The 12,051-nt window shown below is 42.0% G+C and overlaps 2 protein-coding genes across 7 annotated transcripts in view; one reads left to right on the forward strand and one right to left on the reverse strand.

Annotated features, from left to right (window-relative positions):
* Positions 1–2,312, reverse strand: part of ALPK1 (alpha kinase 1) — a 38,039-nt gene extending 35,727 nt beyond the window's left edge. The window contains exon 1 of one of the 5 annotated variants that reach the window (XM_031553106.2): positions 2,182–2,312. The gene's annotated coding sequence lies outside the window, so the exon portion shown is untranslated. Of the gene's footprint in view, positions 1–2,149 lie in introns of all 5 variants that reach the window. The other 4 variants (XM_031553105.2, XM_031553104.2, XM_031553108.2 and 1 more) reach the window with 4 other exon arrangements.
* Positions 1,998–8,234, forward strand: TIFA (TRAF interacting protein with forkhead associated domain). 2 transcript variants are annotated; one of them, XM_031553109.2, is made up of 3 exons: positions 1,998–2,351; positions 2,640–2,735; positions 6,804–8,234. In XM_031553109.2, exons 1-3 carry the CDS (start codon positions 2,266–2,268, stop codon positions 7,378–7,380), a joined length of 759 nt encoding a protein of 252 aa, XP_031408969.2. In that variant the 5' UTR covers positions 1,998–2,265; the 3' UTR covers positions 7,381–8,234. The 2 variants fall into 2 exon arrangements, with proteins under 2 accessions (XP_031408969.2, XP_003205771.2); XM_003205723.5 differs by lacking the exon at positions 2,640–2,735 and having other exon boundaries at positions 2,011–2,347.
* The last annotated feature ends 3,817 nt before the right edge of the window (positions 8,235–12,051 follow it).

Genomic DNA, 12,051 nt, shown 5'->3' on the forward strand with positions numbered 1-12,051 from the left:
CACAGAAAGCAATAGGGGCAGGAGGATGGAAGAGAATTGAAGCAAAGGAGAGGCATGACATAAGCTAAAAGGGTTAGAACAAGATGTGCTTGGCAGAAGGATCAAGGACAAACCATGGTGCAAGAAGAGGAAGATGACAAAACTGGGGGAGTGGTGTAAGTAAAGCCCATCGAGTCCCCTTGAAATGGAATCTCTCACTGGGGCTTTAATCAGATCAAACAACATGGGAAATGACAGGGTTCTTTTTTTTCCCCCAAGTAAAGGAGCAATGTAGTAAATAAAATACAGAGGGAACTGCACTCCCTTTTCCCTCTGGAATACCTCCTCACCACCTTGTGGTTCTTGTAATTGGTATCTGAAGTGTCAGTGAAAGCCACTCTTTCTAGCACACATCTGGTCTCACAGTGAGTTCCACCTGAATGTCCTGCTTTATACTTGGAATAAGGAGCTCATAAATAAATAAGCCTTTGAGGAGAAACTTTTTCTCTTCTTTTTGAACAGGAGACGCTCTGCTGCCGTAAAGTCACAACAGTTAATTGCAGAACCCCGCTGCAGGTTGTTAATCGTTCTGTTACACCTTTCCCAAACGACTCCTGGAAGCTATCGCTGACATTACTACCGTTAACTACAGGTGCCCCGACAGCGCTAGCCATTTCCCGGTGCCTGGTCAAACATTGCCACCTACCGGCCCCCCTGCAGACCTGTGCTGGGCATCGCGGGGATTTTATCTCCCCCAACACCGATGCGCCCGCACACGTACCCCCGACCTGCTCCGCAGGGCCATCATGAACAGCCATGCCACCTGCACAGTTTGCCGGAGCAACCAAAGGAAAGAAACAATCCCCCACGTCGGGATGCTCTGCTGAAGTTTCTCAAAGCTTGTTGGGGAGGGAAGTTTCCTATTTAGTCACTCAGGAGGAACTAGTAGGAACAGGTAGCCAAATAGAGTCCTTTCACTCACCAACCCACAACATAGAAACATGAATTGCCTTAAAATTCTATCCCAGAAAGAGTGGTTGGGCAGTAGCACTGGCTGCCCAGGGATGTGGTGGAGTCACCAGCCCTGGAGATATTCAAGTACCACAAGGATATGGCACTGAGGGACATGGGTTAGTGGGGAAATACTGGTGGTAGGTGGATGAAATAATTTGAGAGGTCTTTTCTGACCTTAATGATTCTGATTCCATGAGTCTATGAAAATAGAAGGAGATATATTTGCTTTCAGTGACTCTCAGCTTCTCTCAAACTGATAATGACTAAAAGCAATTTGAGAGTTCCTACTATTTTTTCCTGATTTGCTTGTTTGGGATGTGGAGTTACTTGAAACCTCAGGGATCAGACCAAAGTTGTAGAGAAACAACACACCAGCCAATCCCAATGCACCTCTGTATTACAGCCTCCTGTAGTTAGTCATTACACATAATTAGCCCAGGCAGTTAGGGTTGCTAACTGGAAGCAACACAGAGAAGCCATGCCGGTTGTACGCAAGCAGAAACCATTACACTTAATGTAATGAGCAGGGCTTTTCAAGAAGTCCTACTCCCTTATGACTGGAAAGGCAATGAACACAGTGTTGGAAAAGCAGGCTGCCTTGAGAGAAGAGGACAGCCCCAACCCACTTCTACATCCAACATCATCCTTACAATCCAGGGACCGGCTGTGTGATCAAACCTCACATTCACCCTCCATTTCTAGGGAGAGCTGCACAGGTTCTGAAAAAACCCAAAGGAGAAGTTGGTTGCATGAACACCACCGAGCAGAAGGGCTGGCCCTGATCCCACCACACCATGCTGCCTGGCAGCGCAATTACTTGCAGTTTTGCTTTTAACTAAAGAAATTTCAATTGGAGACGGAAAAAAAAAAAAAAAAAAAAAAAAAAGTGAATGCAGCAATAAACTCTGGTAAACCAAGTAGCTATTTTTGCAGAAAGTGCTGGGGATTTTTCACTCTTAGGGGAAGGCTGAGGTCATCTTGCTAAATCTGGCAGCATTTCAGCCAGTGCGAAGCTTAGAGAAGAGAGGAGCAGAAAATCCAGTCCCAGCCAGCACCTAAATGCAGTCACGTAGCATAGTATTAAGTTCATAAACTACCAGGAAAGATATAGTTCAATACTTCTAGGCAAAAATATGCAGGAAGAGCATGGACTTACCTCAATATCTTCATACAGTAAAATAAACTCACCAGGAAAGCTCTCACTGCGCCACGCTGTTGTAAACAGGCTGTATGCGGAAATGAGGGGCTGGCAGAGTTTACAAGAAGCAGCACATGCAGCATTGCACAACTCCAGGCTTTCCAGACGGCAGTGAGCCACGGTGTGCACAGCCAGCCTGCTGCAGCCCAGCACTCGGTAAGTGAGTGGTGGGGGGACCTCTGCTTCTCTGCTCTCAAAGCCAGCTGAATGACAGCAGGGCACATGCAGCAAAGACACTGGGTGCAGATAAAAGCCATAGTGGGAGGACTGTTGCTAAATAACTTATCAAGCTGTAGGTGATTTACCTGATTATCAGGTAAACAAAAGAAACTGCAAATGAAGCAGTTTATTTGAGCTGAAGCTCACCATAGTTATCAGAGAACCATAGAATGGCTTAGGTTAGAGATCATTTCAAAGATCACCCAATTCCAACCCCTGCCACGGGCAGAGCTACCACCTGCCAGATCAGGCTGCCCACAGCCTCATCCCACCTGGCCTTGGTATTCAGCGGAGCACAACACCTTTGGGCCACAGCGCTTCGCAGGTAAGAGGGATGTGGAACTGCATGGGACTAAGAACAGCTCAAACCCTTTTGCTGCCCCCGTTCTGGATGTGGAAGTAACCTCGCTTAGTAGGGAAAACAGGAAGGGAGGGAGGGAAGGGCTTGCTTTTCCTGTCAGCTGGCAGCACTGCCGTGCACTTCTAGCAAATGGGTACTTTCTGCTCAGCCAGGCTCAGCAGCCCAGGAGCAGTGAGCGCTGTCTTTCCTAACAGCGTTGCTTAAAGCACAAGAAAATAACCAGATACTTGTAAATGCTTAATTTTAAAATGTTACCAGTTCTGTCAAAAACATGTCTTGTAGTTACTATATGCTGTTACCCTTCAAAATGTTAACTTGAAGGGGAGGGGCGTAAAACTGAAACTACTTGAATTCTTCCAGAAGTCAAACCCACAAGCCCTGGAGCACGTAGATCTGATCAGCAGCATGACTGCTGGTTTGAGTATGTTGGATGACCTCAGACAAAGCTGAACTCCCTATGCTTTTTGGAAAAAACAACCCTAGAATTTGTGTGCGGAGCAGCTCCACCCCAGGCCTCTCCCTCTCTGCCCCTGTGCTGCAAGCCCAGGTGTCCCTGTGGCCCTGCAGGCATCACAGCTTCCAGCAGTGGTGAACGTGGAGTGTCCCTCCTGCTTCAGAGGGAATTAATGAAGGCTAGCGTGATTTCCACCTGTAACTGCTGTCATGCAGATCTGCAGATGCATTAGGATAGGTTCAGCTTGGGTTTCCTTCAGTGTTTTGCAGAATAGTGGCTGCATTGCGTTTAAACTTTGGGATGCACCTCTCCTCACAATAGCTACGTCTGGTGGCTGAAAGGCTGAGCAGGATCTGTGCTGCCCTATAGGCACTTGTGCATGTGCGGGACTGAGAGTGCGCAGCACTTTCAGTGTGTTCCCTTGTAAATACAGCAAATACCATTTTAACAAGGCTAAGGCTGCAGATACTGAGCACCCGAAAGTTACGGGTTCTCAGAGGTACACCTGCCTGGAGATGGTTGCTCTTTGTACACACCTGTGCAAAACATTAATTTGGTAATAATGGTCTATTGTCTGTGTTAGGCACCTAAGACACCAACCACACAGGACAAACCTGTCCAGGGATGATCAGAGGCTGAAAAGCAACCTGCGGATTGCTGGCCTCCTGCCTTGTCCCTCGCTGCTGATAGTGATTGCAGCCTGCATTCCTAGAGGCAGAAAGGGTAGCCATGTTCAGGTATCATCCTTGAAAGCCTTCCACAGCACCATGATGTTAGTGGTTATTTTAAAGAAAAGGCAAAAAACCAAAGTGGATGTACCTTTTTTCTTTGTATTCAAGCTGAAAATCTGCCCTGAACTCCAGCTTGATGGTAAAGCTATCACCCTTGAACAATCAGTGAAAACACTCAAGTTGGAGTGCTGTGGTTTCTCAAATTAGGCAACCTTGTTCTTAACTCTCAGCGTCACTCTTCTGTCTCTTAAAACGGGGATAGTGGTGTACCCTGAAAGAGATGATGCTGTGAGAAAGGAAAGAGCTAAAATCTTGACTGACTCAAATGAAGGTACAGACAATGGCGCTACAGAGGGCTACCTTACACTTGCAGGAAAAATCTTTGCTTCTAACTATGGTAAATTTCCTCCTCTGGATGGTATTCTTCAAAATCTTTGTGCTGTGCCATACAACCTAATAAACTCCTTTAGCAGTAATTTGGCACCAAACTCAGCCCAGAACTTAAGACAAAGAACTGTTTCTGTAGACTGACTTGTGAACTCAGTGAAATGATCTGGTTTCCCCAAAGCCTTTAGCCTTCCCTTTAGCCAAAGCTGACCTTGTGTAACATTGCACATCCTCTTATTGGAGCAAAACAATGGCAAGGGCAGAAAAGAAAGAAACAGTTCACTCTCCTTCACACAGAGCTGTGCCCAGCTCCCTGGGGCTGAAGCATATTGCTGGAACAAGGGATGGATGCAGATGCCATGGAAGCATATCTCACAGATGACAAAGGAATAACCTGCCACCACAGTGTCTTTATACTTTTGTCAAAAGCATGGTGCATATGCTCAAGTTGGTTTTCAAATGAGCTTTCAGATCTGCTTGAAGTTTTATATTTCTCTAAACATCCATGCTTGGCAGAAGCACTTTTGTAGCCTACTTAGCTAAGCAAGCTGTGGTAGCTATATTCCTGTGCCAGAACTGCTGCTGTTATTGTGCTAAAGGTCAGGGAAGGAAGAGATTCCAGTAGATAGGCATGTTGATAAACCACGTATTGTGCTTGGAACTTATTTACAGTGGTATAATATACCCTTACAAACAAGAAGTCAGAATAAGCAGTGATGATTCAGCTCCCCATAAAACAAACAGCTTACATCGTAAGAATTTATCCAGCGTGATTCAGAGAACAGAGCTGGTGAGACAGCTTAGAGATCTAGGAGAAACACAAAGCATATGCACTGTATATTTGTAGTTAAATGGCAGCTTACAAATAGTGCTGTTTAATAACATTTATCTGGCTAGCAACAGAGCTTGTTCTTAAGTTCCCACTTTAAGTACAGTCTTTTTCTTCTTCAGGCTAAGTTCCAGTGCAGGAAAATACTGGGCTTGCACTTACAAAGGACCAGATTCCAATGGTTCCTGAAATGCTCCACAGATTTATATTAGGATGTGCTGCTGTTACTCGATTTTTAAACAGAATGTAGTTCATAAGTAACTCTGTGCTGCATTTCAAAAGCTTTTCAAACAACAACAACAACAAACCAACAAAAAAAAACCCAACAACAACAAAAAAACAAAACACCCTGATAAAGCTTGTTTACTTGTTTTGGCACCTAGTTTAGTACTTCTCACAGAATCACCAAGGTTGGAAAAGACCTACAAGATCACCTAGTCCAACCACCCCCCCATCACCCATAGTTCTCCTAAACCATGTCTCTCAACACAACATCCAAACATTCCTTGAGCACCTCCAGGGTCAGTAACTCTACCACCTCCTGGGCAGCCCATTCCAGTGCCTGACCAATCTTTCAGAGAAGTAGTATTTCCTAACGTCCAGCCTGAATCTCCCCTGGCGCAGCTTGAAGCCATTTCCTCTAGTCCTATCACCAGTTACACAAGAGAAGAGGCCAATGACCCCCAGCTCACTACAACCTCCCTTCAGGTAGCTGTAGAGAGCAATAAGGTCTCCCCTGAGCCTCCTCTTCTCCAGACTGAACAATCTTAGCTCCTTCAGCCACTCCTCATAAGGCCTGAGCTCCAGACCCCTCACCAGCTTCGTCGCCCTTCTTTGAACCCACTCCAAGGCCTCAATGTCTTTCTTGCAGAAATACTTCTGCAGAGAGCTGGGACTTCCCAGTAGGCTACGGGGAAATCCCCAGAATGGGTGACAACTCTTCTCCTGGGTCTCTGATATTCAAGCTTTTGCACTCATTTTACAAACTGTCACATCAAATCATTTCTAACCATTGTATTTGGTTTCATAAAAGAGGCAAACTCTCTTTATCGAGAGGAAAAAATACTGCTTTATTCACATTTGAATACTACTTTATTCACAGTGCTTACAATCAGACGGCATTTGTACAAGTTGGCTGATGTCTAGACAAAGGAATACACTGTAAAGCAGTGTGCAGAGACACAGGTTGTGCTACTATCACTCCTTTGTAAGCCCATAGAGCCAGTCTTACTGTCACTGTAAAGTTCCATCTATTTTTCAGAGATAAACCCACCTGTGAGGTCCTCATGATGAACTAGTTGTAGGCATTTACAGTCATATGCGGTCTTCAGAGTTCTGACACAATACACATCCAAAGCAGCAGACAGGAGATTAACTGTTGGGAAGGGGCTAGCACAGAGCAGTCCGCCACTTGGCCCCCCATCAAGCCTTCAGCAGAGTGGCAGGAAATGATGGTTATCATGGGTAGGGCGTGCTCAACTCCCACTCTTTGTTCTGGTGCTTTACTTAGGTTTGTTGTCAGCCTATTTGCTAGGAAATACATACAGCCACTAAATAATGGTAGACAGGACAATTTATTTGGTTCTACAGTGATTTCATGTTGTGACTTTACTTTTTCTTGTATTTTTGAGGACTCATTTCATCATGACCTCTTTTGAAGAAGATGAAACTGAAGAAACAGCAACATGCCTCCACATGACGTTTTACCATCCCTGTCAACAAGACAAGATGATGTTTCGTTGCTTGAATTTCTGTAAGCGAGAACAGGTCAGGGCAGATGAAATGGCCAAGTTTGGCCGTGATTCTAATGTCTGCCATTATAACTTAGTGGATACTCGTGTTTCTCGGATCCAGTTTTCACTGCAGTTCTACAGAAAACTTAACAGCTCAGAATTTTGTTTTGAGATAAAGAACATGAGCAAGAAAACAAAGCTAACGGTAGACCAAACAGAACTGGGTTACTTAAACAAAATTGATCTGCCATGGAAGTGCATCATTTGTTTCGGAGACTACCAGATTTTAGCAGAGATTCAAGAAGGAGAGGCCATGGATTATTTCGAGACTCACTTACACTTGGCTAAAGTGCCAATCTTACAAGAAAGTTGCCTGCCATCTCTGCAACCCATACCTGAGAAAGGCATTTTCCCTTCCCTGTCTCCTTTCCAAGGCAAAAGCCCCATAGAGATTGATGAAAATGAGTCATGCTAGCAGCAAGGAGGAGGCTGGATGAGTTTTTGAACACGTGAAATCTGCACAACTTCAAGAGCTGAAGGCAATCATCTCAACCCACTGTTTCTAGTGGTTCTCACTGCTGTATATCAGTGTCCTTACACACTATTTTCCATACAGACATATCAGGTGTCTCGATCCAATTACTGGAGGATGTGGTTCGACATATATATATATGCTCGGAGGAAGATTACGGCAGCAAGACACCAAATGCTGTCAAGTGACTTATTAATCTCAGATGAGGTGTACTGGACAAGCTTTGAGGAAAAATTTTTTCTAACTTCTCACACCAGGACATTACTTTGTTAAACAGAAATAGTGTCTGACAGTGTTTAACAAGGCATACGTGCTCTCTATTCATTACATAAACATGTGAGAGACATTAAAAGGACCACTTAAATCCATGGCAGCATATTCAATTCAAAACTGTGACTGCATGTATAGAAGGTATATTTCGCAAGCGTTAATATTTTATGCAAGCAGAACAACGTCCTAGCCCCAGTACTAGTTAACTAAGGAGGAGTGTCACATCTCATTGCATTTGTTATACTTTGTGTTTTGCTTTTGACATTAAATTCTGAACAGTATTTTCAAGCCTAGGTTGTAACTTCCCAGATTTTGCAGCTTAGAAGCACTTTGTAAGGATAGCATTTTTAAGTTAATGTTTTTCTTTTTTTACTAACTTTGCACAGAGATTTTTCTAATATTTTTAAATAGATGAAATTTTTTTTTTTTGCAAGTAAGTTGTTTTAGCTTGTGAATGTAAATAAACATATAATGTTATATAAAGATCCAGCTAGATTTTGTAATAAAGCATTTGGTTGTTCAGTAAAGATTTGTTGTCTTCTGCAGCTATAAAGTAAAAAGGCTTATGTGAATAAAATGACTTCCAGGACAATCCACCAGCAATATTCTAAAAGTGATGCTGTTCCAAGAGTTAACTAAAATGCTCTGTGAGTTTTCTCCTATTCTCTCTCTCCCCATGCCCCACCTACTTTCGTCTCTTATAATTTTATTTTCAGTTAAGTTTTTCTCACATAGTTTTAGTTAAGTTTTTGTTAGGGGCTCAGTATTTCATTATCACTTCCGTTTTGACAAATGTTTTAGACTGCTTGAAAGACACACTGGAAGGGCTCAGAACAAAGCACTTTTAAAAGTTACCTATCTTACCCTCAAGCATTAACATCTACTGAATAACTAAATTATCCTGAACGTTCAGCAGAACACCCTCCAACTTTAAACTACTTCCAACCTCTAAGTTCTGTAATCCGGTACAGAGTAAACCTCTGCTACGTACTGCTCTTGTTCCCACAAACATCTGTCTGAGGAGTCCTAGAGTCAGGCTTACATTTAACAGGCTGTCAACTGTTCCCTCTAACTTCCCCAACAATAGGAAAGCATTTCAACATTAGTTGTTACAATAAAAGAAAACCACAACATAACCTAAGATTAGTGGAAACAATCACAAGTGAGAGAAGTTTGTGGAAGGACAATGTGACCAAACCCAAGTTTTCATGGGATTTCATTTGTCTGTTTCATCCTTGCAAAAAACTGCCTCGTTGACAAATTTTCCACCTGTTGAACTAGCCTCTAATACTCACCCCTCTTACAGTCTTTAGGCTGGATGTGCAATGCAAAATTCAGCTGACATCTCTCAGCACCAATGCCTCTACCGGGTGCCCGGCCCCTCAGCCTAGCAAAACCAACCCAGCAGGAATCACCAGGTCACCAGACCTGCTTGGCTTACATATGCTTTTGATGTGAGTCTTCCTACTCTCTAATTAGAGAGAGTGGCAAATAGCCTACGAACACAAACTGTTCAGAAAGGGAACAAGATGAAAACACATTCTGCAAGAAGCTCTTACATTTAATAGCTTCTATGTGGAATCAACCTCTCATATAAAACGCATGAGGTTTCTTAAGTTCATGAATTTGGCAAGTGTCTGAGGGAAGAGGGAGTGTTCTGCATTCCCAAGGAACAGCTCTGTTCTTACAAACACTTTTAAATGATTGCATGGTGACATGCAAGTTCTTGTTTTGTACTGCTTGGGTCCTCAAAATCAGGTTGCCAGTACTACTGCTAAACAGTGTTACACAATTCCTATACACGGGCCCTACCATACAGGACATCAGCCTCCAACACTGATCGTATTCATTGCTTATACTTTCTCTGCTGTTACCTACAGAAGAAAAAAAAAGAAAAGAAAAAAAGACAGCCCCAATCACAACTTTTCAGGCTCAATATATAGACAGAAGTGGTTTTTTTTTGTTGTTTTGTTTTGTTTTTTGTTTTTTTTTTTAAACCACCTACTGACCTCAGAAGAATCTTTTGTCTGTTCTGCAGAGTTCCAGTGCTGCATCTCAGAAGGTTCTGTATTCACACTGAACAGAGGGGCTCTGTGGCTAGCCGTAGGTCTGGAGTGGCACAGTCCAGAGCACACCTCTGGGAACCAGCAGAAAATACTGACCTGGGGAATGGAATGTGATAATACAAAAAAGCAAGTGCATTACTGCAGCAAGACTAGATGCACAGGTACCAATGTTTCAGCATTTACCTTCCTGTAGCTCAGCTTATCTCATGATAAGCTACAGTTTTATTGACTTTGCCGCTGCTGAAAGCTCTTCAGGCCCAATTAAAAGCTCACTGGAAACATTCCCATGGAATTCAGAGGTCTGTAGAACAGGCATTTAACAGCAGCTGTGAAAATTTCAATAACTGCCATTATGGTCCTCTGATATGTACCTTGAGCAGCCTCCACGAGAGCCATTCTAAAATTTGTATCACCACCAAAAAGAGTCTCAACTCCAATACTTACATACCTGTAAAATACAAAAATGGTTATCTTAAAAGTGAAAATTAGAGGAACCATTGCACAGGTGCCGGCTTCTTAAGCTATAGTATCAAAAACCAGCACAGTCTCTCACAGCACTGATGATCTCAGCAAAGCAGTGACAAGGTTCATTTCTATTATGATTCCCCCAAAACAGTAAAAATATTATTATTTTCCAGAAAACAAACACAAAAATTGGTACTGTGGATAAATTACATGCATTGATTCTGTAGTAGCAGTCAACTAAAATAATACTGGAAAGGATGAGCTGTGCTCCAGACACACACCCACCTGATGAATATCTCTACCACACACTAGTCATTGATGTGTGTGCTAACAAAAGAAAATATCAGTACATACGGTCTCAATAAATACAGACACCTTTCAAGAAATTTCAAGACCTTAGGGACATCTTTACATCAGGCTATTCTTAAATATAACTTCACATCTAAAATGAAGGTGACTCACACAAGAACAAAGTCAGGTAGGCATGATGACACTGGATTTTGGCAGAATGATTTTTTTTTTTTTTTTCCATCTTGAATATGTTTCTATGGTAATTTCCACCCTCTGTTATACAGCAGAAAATTTGCAAGCTGTTGTTTCAATGAACTTTCAAACCTCCCTGTCATTATATTTAGCCAAACTTATTCAGATAAATGCTTAGTGAAGGAGATTCAGCTGCACAGTTTAGGAAATGGCTGGGTTACTTACAATGATTGCACATAACCTAAGAGCAGATTTAATGTTCATTTTTAAATCAAAGATTATTGCACATTTTATTAATGTGCTAAAGTCAGCACTTCAATCTATTAAAGTGATTGCAAAAAGAAACATTGGAGAATTCTGCATGTACCATACTGTGGGAGGAGACAATGATAACATACAAGATGAAAAATGTTACCTAAAAGACAAATAGCTATGCTTGAATGAAAAATATATTCTAGTAACTAGAAAAATATTTTCTAGTTACCTTACTATAAAAATAATCAAGAAATGTAATAGGAATGTAACCATTCAATAGCACACCAAAAGCACTGCTTTAAGAAAAAATCTGAAAGTTAGCTGGTTTTGAACGATACATATCCAGCAAAGTATTTTTTCTAGATTAATGGATAAAAAATATTTAGGATCCATTCTCATAATATACATGCTAACAGTTTGTAGAAATAATAAATAAAATTTGCTTTCATTCACAAGATACACTCTGATAGCTTATGACAGCTTTCATGATATGGTGGCCAGGGTCCGTTTCACTTTAGAAGATGGTGTAAAGTAAAAGAAAGATAGCAAAAATGATCATTTTCCTTTACAGAAGGCAACTAGATAAGTCAATGTTCTCAGCATGCACTCTCTCTGAAGTCTGATCCCTCAATTTGAAATGATTCTCACAATACTTCACAAGTTATTTAATTGGTCATCAACCATTTCATCACTTTGGAGCAGTAAGACTGAATCTTCCTTTAAACCAACTGCATAAGTGACAATTTTATCCCACTGACTTGAATGAAATTCGCTGTTCATACATCAGTTTACAAAAAGACCACCTTTAGTCTGAAGAGTTTGGATTAAGGGGATTCAAAATACAAAATGGACAGTTTGATGCTTACTTTTCTTATTACTATTTTTAGGCTTTACTCTCAAGTCTACTGTTCCAGTTCAGGCAAAAGAGAAACATGGAGAAGTTAGACACCTCCAGTATGATACCAAAGCAAGCTGGCAAAGTGCCTAGGAGGCTACATAAAGCTGGCAACTGAAGTAATTCAGAAATACAACTCCCCCTGTACAGAATTTAGTTGATATCCTGAAGACACTCCTT

The sequence above is a fragment of the Meleagris gallopavo genome, chromosome 4, assembly GCF_905368555.1.
Source record: "Meleagris gallopavo chromosome 4, MGAL_WU_HG_1.1, whole genome shotgun sequence".
In the NCBI taxonomy this organism is placed as follows: Eukaryota; Metazoa; Chordata; class Aves; order Galliformes; family Phasianidae; genus Meleagris; species Meleagris gallopavo.

Excerpts from the sequence above, each read along its gene's own strand:
- TIFA (XM_031553109.2), top strand. The coding sequence starts at position 2,266 with ATGCAGCATTGCACAACTCCAGGCTTTCCAGACGGCAGTGAGCCACGG. Across the intron at positions 2,352-2,639 it reads TGCAGCCCAGCACTCGGTAA|AGCTACCACCTGCCAGATCA; the intron begins GTGAGTGGTGGG and ends TGCCACGGGCAG. Across the intron at positions 2,736-6,803 it reads TGGGCCACAGCGCTTCGCAG|GACTCATTTCATCATGACCT; the intron begins GTAAGAGGGATG and ends TGTATTTTTGAG.